The sequence below is a fragment of the Ammodytes marinus genome (genome assembly GCF_949987685.1).
Source record: "Ammodytes marinus genome assembly, chromosome: 15".
In the NCBI taxonomy this organism is placed as follows: domain Eukaryota; kingdom Metazoa; phylum Chordata; class Actinopteri; order Uranoscopiformes; family Ammodytidae; genus Ammodytes; species Ammodytes marinus.
This window is the reverse complement of record NC_137219.1, coordinates 7,383,747-7,396,488: the sequence shown is the minus strand read 5'-3', so window position 1 is coordinate 7,396,488 and position 12,742 is coordinate 7,383,747. Positions and strand designations below refer to the sequence as shown.

The 12,742-nt window shown below is 43.6% G+C and overlaps 1 protein-coding gene across 1 annotated transcript; it reads right to left on the bottom strand.

The window, feature by feature from the left end:
• Positions 1–1,552: 1,552 nt before the first annotated feature.
• Positions 1,553–6,014, bottom strand: zfp36l1a (zinc finger protein 36, C3H type-like 1a). The gene is made up of 2 exons (XM_080042421.1): positions 5,792–6,014; positions 1,553–4,791 (listed from the first exon to the last, which is right to left on the bottom strand). Exons 1-2 carry the CDS (start codon positions 5,840–5,842, stop codon positions 3,724–3,726), a joined length of 1,119 nt encoding a protein of 372 aa, XP_079898547.1. The 5' UTR covers positions 5,843–6,014; the 3' UTR covers positions 1,553–3,723.
• Between the last annotated feature and the right edge of the window lie 6,728 nt (positions 6,015–12,742).

Sequence of the window (12,742 nt, the reverse complement as noted above, 5' to 3'; positions counted from 1 at the left end):
AGGGGGGAGGTGGTGTAGGGGGCAAGGGGTGAAGAAACAAGACGATAAGTATCCAGCAGGCCCAGGTTCTCTGGTACAAAGCAACAAGGAGGCCTCCACGGGTCAGCTGTGACGGGTCAGCACCCACCATTGTATGGACGCAAGGGAGTTCCTGTTCCGGCTCGTTTTTTTTTTTTTTTTTTGCAATCTGAGAGAATATAAACATGGACAGACGGAAGTTTCCAGAAAGCAGAAGCAGTGTGGATGTGTGTGTGAGTGAAGCAAATGAAGGGGGAAGCTACAGCATGTTGTTATTGAAATCAAACACCACACTGCTTGTATTATTAGGGAAATGGAGATTGTTATCTACATTTATTTTATCTATGTGAAAATCTATATAATTGACCACATGTGGTAATATGCTACAAGGACTATCTCTGACTCCATTTTTTTTCATACTTAAAGGTGTACTATGTAACTTTGGGGTGCGTCAGAGAAGTGATAATTTTCTAAGATGTATTCTAATAAACAAACTTTCCTCACTGGAAAATTGGATCCCTGGCACACTGTTTGAAGTTTAAAAAGCTACCTGAAAAGTTAGTTTCACTGGGCCCACAGGTTGGTTTACACACATTTTAGACGTTTGGTTCCAGGTGCCTCAAAATCATTGTGTTTTGATTTATGATGATATAATTATTCAATACTAAGAATTACATGTGTTATGTAAATGAACTGCAGGCTCTGCAAATGTAAACAAATCCCCCTTCCCTGAAACTGCATAGTGCACCTTTAACTGGAATATGTTCACACATGTGTCGATCAGCCTGCTTGTAACCTCGAGCTCATTGATCAGGTGATAAACTCAGACTTTTTTTTATTCTTAGAAATGTGACGGATACAGCCTCCCCTCCTTTGCCAACTGATCAATATTTCTGCTGGAACATGCTGTTTAGTGTATTTGCGTAACCAAACCTGCTCAATCTGAGTTTCATCATCCCCCAGGTCAATACCCCTGACTGCTGTCTGTACTGTTCACCAATCAACATCCACCACAGTGAAACTCCCTTTTATTTCTGCATAATGCACAGAGGAACACAGACAGTTCTATTTCCCCGTTTGCTCTTGAGTATGATTGTACCTTTTAAATGTGACTTTTTGTAAACATGTTGATATAAATCAGGAGTTTGACAGTAAAATGTGTTTTACCCTATGTTTGTGTACATTCTGGCATATGTATTAAAATAGTGCATTATTAGAGATTGATAGTAAATCATAGATTGATCTGTGGGGCGTGCCTGTTTAAAAACCACTGGTGTGAAGCTTTGACACAAATGCCTTTAGTTCCCTCAAGGCCTGAATTATGCAAATGTTAAAATAGTCTCTTCGAATGCCAACTGAAACAAGGTCGTATAAGTCCAAATCAAAAGCTGGAATATTAATATCACCTCATAAAATTTATAATATGCTTTTGAAACGTCATCTTCCAATGCATTGGGTATGCACATGCATGCTTTAAGTGCAGGAGCATGTACATCTGCCCAGAACAACCATTTTTACACAACTCATTACACAGTTTTAACTTTTCGAAAAATACAGGGTTTATTGACTTAACTGCAATCAATACTTACAAAAGAGAGAAAAAAAAAACACGTTTTTCATATAAACTCACAGAAATTACTGTAGTGAAAAAAACATGGCTGAAAAAATACATTCAACTGTTTTACTTTCTTTGTGTCAAAATCTGTCCACCTCTTCCAAAACATGTGAAGGCAACACAGAACGAGTGACTTAAAATGTTTTCTTTATTGTCCTCCATTATCAATAAAAGGCAAAGAAGCCTTAGCTACCTGGAATGTATTCAGCGAGGCACTTCCAATGGTCAAGAGGGGGGGCCAAGCAAGTGCATCAAGCATCCAATCAAATTAAAAGAAAAACTAAATCAACTTTCCTCAACCCATTTGGTCACAGCTATTGCTTGTAATAACAGACTGGGTGTAAGAACATCAATGACAGAAGATATTTCAACATAACCAGTCTAACTTGGAGACTCTCCTAAACCAGTGAGCGAGCGAGAGGTTTTTTTTTTCTTCTAGCAACCCTTTACTTCCACCGTCAACCCAAAGAGTTGAATTAATGTAATAACAGTTAGTTACTGTTACTGTCAGATTATTGTAAAATGTGTAAGGGGGAAACATCAGGAATGAATACAAGCAAATCTAGTTTAGATGGAATTGCAGTCCAATAAGAGGGAGTTAAGAAAACAAAAAAAAGGTACAATAAATAATCAAACGCAAAACGACTTTTTTTGCATTTTTTTTTTGCTTTAAATTAAGTTTCATTTTGAACAATGTGTAGTTGCAGAACAAAAAAAGTCATTGAAGTACAATATATTAAACTGTGAAAAAAGGAAAACTGACAAAAACGTCTTCACAATCTTTAGATTAATATGGAAGATCATAATTTAACATAAAAGAAAATATATTCTATTGTTCATTATCCAGATAAATACAAAACAAAATTAACAAAAAAAAAATGCATATGATCACCAATAAATATGTTCTGATAAGTTAAATAAGCAGTGACAAGCAAACCTTTCTGGAAAGTTTTTCAAAAACAATAATAACCGTAATAATAACATTAATAAAAAATAATTATCAAATAAAGAAAGCAAAAAGGGGAGGGGGGGGTGTATTGAGTACAGATGCTCCTCGGAGCAGGTTCTAAAGAGGAGGGGGGGAGAGAAGTAAAATAGCTTGGAGATCCGATTCTCATCAAGTCGCAGGATGTAGAACTGCACCATGGGAATGCTGGAATTCCCCTGATCGGCGAGGATGAAGGGGGGGAGGCGGGACAAAGTCTTACAGGTTTAATGATCAGTTAGATATCAAGACTTCCTTCCCAAACAAGAGCCAGTGACCAGCAACAGGAGGAGAAAACTCAGGAGAGGGTTCAGGGTGGGAGGGGACACAACCAACTTCCAGTTCAAAGTCCTTCCCTGCAGACTCACCCAGTCAACCGTTATGTAAGAAGAACCGTGACAGGGGGGGTGGAGGGGTTAGAAGGGGGCAAATAAGAAAGAACCAAAAACAAACAGTAGTCCATTCACCCTAAACACATGCAGAAACCGCCCAGGCACTTTTTTTCTTTATCTCGTTTAAAAACTATTCATATCTTTTCAGGGTCTTTATTTTATTTACTCGTTCGTTTCTCCTTTTGTATCGACTCAGTCTGTAAAAACGGCTGCGGTAGGTAGATCTACAGTTACGTTAGTGAGCACCCTCTAGCTAGCTCAGGGGAAGTGGTATCGTCAGGGAGGGTGGGAGGGAGTTAAGGGGGGTGGGGGATAGTGCAATGCACTCCCCTTTTCCAAGGCCACTTGTGCTGCTACACATTCAAGAAAAAAAGAAGAAAAAAAAAATACAAGTGGCACCTGGCGAAACAGTCAATTCTTGTTCTCATGATTTTCATTGTTCAATTTCCTCTCCTTTTTTTTGGCACTATGACACATGGCAGGGTAACGTTTTTAAATCTTGCTGTGCGGATTGACAGGGGTGAAATGATCATTTGAGTTTATAGAGAGAGTTCCCTTAATTCACTACATCCTCACAATGCTAGAAAGGAGCTAATGCGTTGACTTGAGGAGAGGGAAGACATGGGGAAGCTTAGGAGACGGGGCAGAGGTAGAGGGGAGTGCCGTGTACTCTTTGCCATCGAACTGAAAGTCACTGGTGGAAGCGTGCGGTTCTAATCGTCAGAGATGGAGAGGCGGCTGAAGATGGGCAAGCGGTGGGTGGTGTCCAGCCTGGGGGACTCTGACCCGCTCAGGCTGCCTCCGGAGCTGCTCTGGTAGCCCTCCTGGTCTGACAGAGAGTTGGGAGGGCTGGGGGGAGACTCACACCTCTGGGGAGACTCCAACATGGGTCTGAAATAGTAAGGCGTGTTGGTGGGAGAGGGAGGTGCAGGGTTGTTGGGCTCTGAGCCTATAGGGCCGGTGTTGAGGCTGGGCCCAAACAGGTTGGCCAGCTCCTGGCTGGAGTAGGTGAAGGGGTTACTGCTGGGCCAGTCGGGCACCTCGTCAGGGAAGAACATGGGTGGAGGGGTGACGGAGGTGGGGCTGTCTCTCAGCCCACCAGAGCTGGAGAAGCCTGCGAAGCTGTAGCTGTGCTGCAGACGAGGCCTGTCCATCTTGTTGGAAGAGTTGAGAGGGGAGCACTGCTGGGGAGGCCCACGGCGCTCTTCTGCATTGTGGATGAAATGGCAGCGAGGCCCGTAGGGGCAGAATCCGATGGTGTGGAAGGTGCGGCACAGCTCAGTCTTGTATTTGGGATGACGGCTCAGGCTGCGCAGTTCGTGGATTCCGTGAGCAAACTGGCACTTGTCGCCGTACTTGCAGGAACCGTTCTCCTCGAAGGGCCTGCAAAGCTCCGTCTTGTAGCGGCTGGAGTTGACTTGGCTGCTGCCCCCGGTGGGGCTGGCAGGGCCCAGGCACTTGTTGAGGAGCCTCTCGCCCGTCTCGGAGAAAGAGCGGTCTCGCAGGCGGTTCTCCTTGTTGTTGCTGGCGTTGCCGAGCCCTGAGATGAGTGAGCAGTGGTCCCCTGCCTTCAGGCTGTTCAGGAACTGGTTCTGGCTGAACTTTGTGCTGCTGACCGAGTGCCGGCGCTGGTACACGCCTCCCACTGAGGGCGATCCCACCGCCTTCCTGTCCAGCAGGGCTCCGGTGGGGCTGGAGATATTAGGCACATTGGTGCAAGGGAGAGACATGGGATGGGGAGAGCCCAGGTTGTTGTTGTTGTAGTTGAGCAGTTTGTTGTTCTGTAGAGACACAAAAGAAAACGCATCGTTAGGAAAACATATCAACCCAGACCAGACTGACAGTTAACGTGGTCCTGATATTAAAATAGTGGAGCTGAAAGAACTCACAGCCTACTCTTGCATGACTGTGTCCTTTTTGGCTCTGACAACATAAGCGGATACAGGCCTATAGAACAGCAGCTGGTTTGGCAACTTGCCCTGGTGAGGAATGTGAGCCTGTTCAGTAAATGGAGCAGCAGCACATGAGGCCAGTGGGCCGCCACTGGGCTACAAAGAGGCTGCATCATTTGAAAGATAATGAAAGTGTCAGAGCATCCTGTTGAATATCTATGGGGAAAAGTCACTCCACTGCTTTCCAATACATTTTCTAAACCAGGAGATGACCGGTTAGTCACTGATTTACATGCGAATAAAAGCTGCAAACAGAGAACGGCGCTTACATTAGAAATCTGACACTAAATGCATGCAAATGTGTGCTACAGTTACGTCAACTAACCGGAGTTTAAAAACAAGCCATTACCCCCCTAGAAACATATTAAGATTAAAAACGGTTAATCATACTAACAGTTTTATGGGCGCAACAGTAGGTTAAAACCTCTTTATATGTCCATGGTTAAAACCAGACAAATCTGGTCAATGATTAGCGAGCATGTGGCTGCTTTGTGAGGAGCATTAAAAGTGGCGCAAAAATGCCAAACTCGTTTACCTATTTCAGCAACTTTTTTTCTAGAGTTACAGCAAGGTTTGGGCGCACTTTTAAGACTCTTGGGTTAGCGTAAGTAAGACGCACTGTGACATTTAGACAGGACACAGCGAGTTAAAAGAGCAAAACTATTTAAAAAACAGTCGAGTCAAAGTGAAGCAAAATAGCCAAACAAAAACCCGAGAGAGGGCCGCGCGCATGCAGCTCGTCATTCCTCCACAGTGGCAAACAGCTCGGCTAACACACAACACACCACGAGAGACAAGAGACAGAAAAGTAAAGTTTTTAAAAGGCTACCTTGTTCATTATTTCGAAGTCGAAGAAAGGCGACACCACGGCTGTGGTCATCTTTGCAGCGACAAGTAGAAAAAGTAAGTAGGCTACCCCCCACACACACAGGAGGAAAAAAATACAAAGTGACCCCAAAACAAACTGTGATAGTTAGAAAAAGTTGCGCAGGTCTGCTGAGTAGTTTTTCTGATTGTGCAGCTCCTGTGTGTTTTTTTGACCCAGCAGAACTCCCCCTCTGCCCTGCACCAGCCCCGACATTTGCCTTATAATCCTTTGGCAGGAGGAGCCTCGAGCGCTGGGCGTCAACTTTTTCAGTTTAAAGTTTTTTTTTCTTTCTTTCTCCTTCCTCTTCTGCGGGGACAAAACTTGCAGTGGTTTGTCAGTTTGTTTGAGATTACTACACTTTTGCACGCAGTATGATGTTCAAACAGACTGCTTATTGTTTCCGGGCAACATTATGTGAAAATAACTAAGTTTGTATCTGTTTCTCTATATAGTAATTACTTTATCAGGAAAACTGTAGGCCTAGGCCTATTTTTATAGAAACAGTGACTTATTACATTTAGGCCAAACTGTGTTAGTGGAATTATGTCTGCACTCTAACTTAAACACATAACTATATAGGTCTATAAATAAAGTTACTCCAGTTGCCAAAAAAAATTAGGTTACAACTTAATTTCCTACTTTTTCCTATGGAAGTCTGGGGTTGTTTACTGGGAGGTGCTGCACTATCCTCAGGCTTCTCAGCTACCATCCACTACTCTGTAATTAATTTACTCTTAATTGCTGGACTGTAACGTCACTTGTGGGACTTTCCGGTGAATACAGCAGGCAGCCAGGGCTTTTAACTCTTTACCGACCACAGCTATTTCCCCCCCTTTTAAAAGCCTTTTAAAGCTTTCCTATCCCCTCTCCTCCCCAGGTATTGGGCTGTTCTCCTCTTCAGCCGAAGAATATATGCATGGATGAACTGGGCCTACTGTAGCCTATGCTATGCGTCATTCCATCAGGTAGGCGATCAACCTGATACATGAGTGATCTCACCAGATTCAAACCACAGCCACAGTCACAATGAGCCGTGCAGCCCACATATGAAAGAGCTAGGGCTTGCACACAGTGAAACCTATACAAATCTATTGTGGCCCTGCTCCCTCCCTTTCCTTTCCAAATCCATGACAGAGCAGCAGCCATCGGCCATGTGCAGAGTCAATGTCAGGGTTGGGTTGCAATCGAAAACAAGAAAGAAAGACAGCGGGTTTTTTTTTTGGGGGGGGGGGGGTAAAAAAAGTTTGGAGTTGTGAGTTGGAGGAGGGTAGCATGGTGTGAGGGGGGAGATTTATGGGGGGCGTTTATTACTACACAGCGCAGCCCCAGGGAGGTGAGGGAAGAGGGGTGGGGAGAAAGAGAGAGAGAGAGAGAGGCAAAACATTCCCTTTTTCTCTTCCTCTTCTTTTGCCTATACAGAAGCCACACAGGGGGAGGTGGAGAGCTTTGTCACACTGCTTGAAGCCATGGAGTGAAGGAGGTTATAGGGGGAAGTTGTTATTGCAATGCAGACAATATACTGTACGACTTCTCTTCATTTCGAGCAACAAGTTCTTACTCTAATAAGGAACTATCCTCTTGTCTTGTCCTCCCCATGCAATTAAAGGCGGAGTCAGTGATTCTGGAGAACAAATCACTTTTTGTCAAAATCTGTGAATATCTCCCCACGATCCATTACGTATGTACTGTGTGTGCACTGAAAGGAAACAAATCCATGTGTGAATACACAGCCTATAGGCTCTGTAAACAGGTATGTTGCTAGCTTTGGCAGGCCCCCTTTGTTGTTTACAAATCAGTTTACGGAACTGAGGCTGTGTAAACACCAGCTTTTTTGTAGCGCACAGTACAAACAGGTAGTGGATGGTGAGAAGGTATTGACTGATTTTAATAAAAAAGTGATTTTGACAACAAACATTCTCCCGAATCGCTGATTCCACCTTTAGGGAAAGTAGATGTAAAAGGAGTTCTGGACCTGCAGTCAGTGAAGAGCGAGTGTGTGTGTGTGTGTGTGTGTGTGTGTGTGTGTGTGTGTGTGTGTGTGTGTGTGTGTGTGTGTGTGTGTGTGTGTTTAACATAAAAAAGAGTTTTTACGAGCCGGGACTGTGTGGAGTAATCTCAAACCCCCCCCCCCCATTCTCTAGTGTATTCATGGACGACAGGATGGGATGACAGACTTACTGGAAATGCCAGTCTGCAGTTCAAAGGCCCTGTCACTGATTCATTAAGTAGATCAGATCGATTGTCTCCCTCTAAAGGGATAACTGAAGCGAGAGGAGATTCACAGCTTTTATTCGTTTCAGCAACACAAAAACAACAACAACAACAACAACCAATAATGTTAAACGTCCAGTGGTGTGAAATGACCTCATGGACTTGTATAATGTGTCACACATTAAAGCAAATCAGCGCCAGAGTTTATTTCATTGCGGGGAATGCACCAAGGAGGGGGCCGAGACAAATAGAGTCTCTTACAAGGTCAGCAAGGTTTCCAAACTCAACAACAAAAGCCTGTGACTGCGGTGGTTGAAAATGTGTCTTCTCCTTTACTGGAGCGCGGCCTCAAGGAGCCTCAATACACTGCAGTTGTTTACTTTAATACCGTCGGATGCTTTTGTGCGATGATATTGTGCGATGCAGTTGTCCTTCCAGGTTTAAGAGGAGCCACCTGTTTCCTGCCCAGGTCGCTGTCTCAGGGGATAGAGTCTGATGTGTTCCTGTTTTAAACATGCAGACTTTATTTCGATGCAGTGCCTTGAAGATTTTATATGACCTTTTAATGCATTTTTTACATCAGCTGTCATACTTCACACAAGCAAAAAACCTGCTGATGATTTCTTATGTCGTATTTTATAGTTATTAACTAGTTGTATTCCCTTTGAAATATGTGGAGATAGCCCTTACTTTCGCGCTGAAAAACTCCCTTAATTGGATGTGTTGGTATTTTAAGGTGTAGGCTGATCTTTGCATACATACAAAAACAGGATATGCATGTGTATGCACTCGAAAGGTTGACATTTCACAGTCCTACTGCAGTAAAAACTAAAGATAGATTTATCACATTTATTGTTTTGGCTTATCCAAGGTCAGAAAATAATAACAAAAAAGGCGCTCTCTTGAAAAGCTCAAGATGATATCTGTATTTTCCACAAAATTCAAATATATTGTCAAAACTATATTTACATGTTTCCATCACAGCTCGTAAAAGTGCAGGATGGAATATTTATTAGGTTTCCCTTCTCACTCAATCACTGAAACAAAGAACACCTCAGCTCCTCCTCAGGCGGGAGTTTTCCACTCACTGTTAACAGAGTGCAGTTGATTTCTAAAGGGTTTGTGCTTCTCGAGGTCAAGGCTGTCCTTCCCTCTGGCTTGTGGGCCCCATCAGTGTCAGTCAGCTCCTTTCTGCCGGCCGGGCGGGTTTGATATCTGCCTCCTGTCCTGTTGACTCCTGATGATCCTCTCCCTCAGAAGGGGAGGACGGGGATGAGGCTTTTGGGTCACTGATAAAGTTGAAGTGGGAGGACTGCATGTTAAATCTTTTATCTAACCGAGCAGGAGATGAAAGAAGCCTTGTTGAAATGCAACAAATTGGAATTTTTCCCCCCCCTGAGTGTTGACGGGCTGTAATAGCAGTAGTTGGCTGTAGTTCACCCTTGCAGCCAACAGAGGGCAGAATTCTTCCTTTTCCTTTTTCCCTCCTGTTGCTGCATTTCCTATTTACTCCTCTTTATTTGTGTAGTATTAAAAGTGTCTCCATGTTTGCCAGAAGCATACATTTAGCTGATCAGAATGGTAACACCGTGAGTGAGAATGTCTAAGATTAGAAAGGCAGGTCAAACACAGCTCTTTCCTTGTGTGGCTTTGAATAGAATTGGGACTCATCGCCTCATCAGACCTGTGTGTTGTGTAATCAGCAGAACACATTGACTTTACTGGCCTTATATGAAGCAAAGAGACCTATCAGCTTCAAAACACACAAACGCTCACACTAGTTGTATGCTGCAATCTCCAGCTGTGCAGCACCACATCTCACAGACTCATTATTACGTGACGTCTTAAAGGAGAAATGAGTAGTGTTTTTACTGCCTCATGGTACATAATGTATATTCTGGGTGTTGATAGGGTTGCTGATGCCTCTTACCGGCATTTAATATTCCTTATAAAGTTTACTTTCCATCTGAAGTGTCTGTTTTGGATGAAACCGTTCCCTCCCTCCCTCCCCCACACACTGACATTCTTTTGCAATTCCGTATTATGAGCAACTGTGAATGGAACATCACCTCTTCACTAGAAATGTATTTTGCGTCTTGTATATTTGCGCTGAAAAACACAAGTTTTTTGTCAGTTACAATGGGTGAAGATCAGACTCTTGACTTATTTAAGTACAAGTAGCACTATATTTAGTTAAAGAAAAAATACTTTGTTAAAGGTTAAAGTCGAGAAGAATTCTAAATATGCTTAATCTACATAAGTAAAAGTAATCGATACACCGTAAAATGGCCCCCTTGAGAGTTAAACTATCATGTATTTTTTAATTGAATGATTGTAATGGATGCTTTAATGTATAAGAAGCTGTTGTAGTCGGCCGAGGTGAAGCTAATTCTAACTACAATAGTTTAACCCATAACCATGAACTATATTTTCTTTATATATTTAAATGAAATCTAGATGATATATTGCCTATGTAAAATCCTTGATATTCTATGTAACCAAGACTGTAAAATACATGTAGTGGAATAAAGAAATACAAATAACTTTAAAGTCACATTAATTGGAGGTGTCCATTTGACCCCTGGAAGCTTGATATATTACTGAAAACTGTCAGCGTCGTTTCAACTCCTATTAAAAGCCATATATTACCTAACACTCCTATAACTTCCCATTTATTTCCCAGCATGTGAGCACATCTTTCGAAACATTGACAGAGCGTCTAATCAGCCCCGCTGGTTGTTGAGCAATCGGCAGTTCGGGGATAGGCCAAGTTCGAGCTAAACAGAGGTTGTGATTCCTCTAATATGTCGTCATGTGTCGTCGGTCCACATAAACACTCTTTCTCCCCGCATCCCAAATTTGTGTGACCTGGATCTTGTCTGTACAAGGGTTTGACGGCCAGGAAGCTGTGATTGCCTCCTTTCATGTCTCATGGTATGTTTACCAAAAAATTAATATGGGAAGACTGTGGTCCGGGTGAAACGAGCCTCGGAGAATGAGAGAGAGAGAGAGAGAGAAAGACGGAGGGAGGAAAATGAGAACTAGCAGCGATTAATTGTCCATAAGACTGGCCGCAGCATTGTTAGTGGTGAACCACCAGCTGCTCTTGCCGATGTTGTTCCCATGAAGCGCTCCAACTTGCCCATCCACTCGACTTCCACTGCCCTTCATCTCACACTGGGTGGGATGCGGCGTCAATGCGAGGCTTGGCTCATTTGGATTGCTCTGACACGTCACGTCATTGCAATCACTGACCAGAGTTCAAAACAAACACCATCTTGGGAATGAGAAAGCCTCTTGGCCTCCGTCGTTGCCAAATTTAGCCGTGAAATAGAAGAAGAAGAATGATGGCGTGGTTAAAACGTGAGGTCGTAAAAAATAGCAAACAAAACAACAGAGTGAAGGGTCAGCGTTTTCAACGGTGATTTACTGTCCCAACTCTCTGCTGACACACCGGTCTCTAGAGGGAGGGGTTGCATTTAGAACGCGAAAAAAGGCCCGGCTTCCTCCTCTGGCTTCCTGACCCGCATTTCCTGGAGGAACAATCTTTCTGTCTGTGCAGAGGGGGCTCATGGGAAGTTAGAGTTTGGTTTTCCACTGGCACATTTAGGAAGAAGCAAAGGTCAAAACCATCAAGCTATAGAAATGACACGATGACCACAGCTATAGGGTACACAATGCAGCACACTCACAGTGCAGATGATATGCATGGGCAGACACACTCAGAGAAGGCTTTAGGGACGTGGAGAGGAATCTGGTTGGCGCTGTGTCCAGTTTTTTTTCCCTCCGGACAGACCTGACCCTGGTCCAGGTGTCATGACCATGCGGCGGACGCTGAAACGAGATATTCCTCAGCACTTCACTCAACACAAGCGAAAAATCAATGGGCTTTGTATTAAGCGCAGGAACAGTGGAAAGCATTCTCTGGCCAAAAAAAAAAAAATGCCTGCCCCTGTCCCATCTGTCTCCATTCTCCAGCACTCCCAGACCTCACAACCGGCCCTGTGTGGTCACTCCTGGACTAGAATTACACAGTCCATGTGTCCGGGGCTCTGGACAATACACAAGAACCAACTGCCCGTGTGAGCCATGCCCACTTTTCTCACACTTTATCCCTCGCTTGATTTATTGAATTGGACGTGTCTTGTCTCCAGTTATTGATATTCCTCCAGATGCTGTTGACGAAGAGCTCACTCTCTCTCTCTCTGACAACGTTGCCAAACCTTTGCCCACCGTGAACCAGACTTTGAATGTGAAATTAGCTCTTGATGATGTGTGAATGGATTGGTGTGGTTTACGATGAAACGTTGTTGAGATGTGAGAATAGGATGGATCAGTTGTTTGTCAGGCGTCCTCGATCGACCCAGTGCATATTGGGATGTCAAATTCCTCGCAGTTGTAGGCGTGTGATGATCTATTGTGGAAAAACCGGACTTTTATTGTTACTGCAGCTCTAATTTGAACCCTGCCATGTCTTTATTGCCAGTAGAATACGAGACAAATTATAGTTATCTGCAGGCTACCTGATGAATACCCCACTGTAGGACCCGTCTATTTTCTTCCACGGTTTGTGATTTCCTCTTTTGCCGTTACTATTCTTCAAGTACTGTAGGTAGTAAACATCTGCTTGTTGCTTATTATGGGGGCTTAGGAAAACACAAGAAGGAAAAACCCCAAACACATGCTCAGCATTTAGAAGAA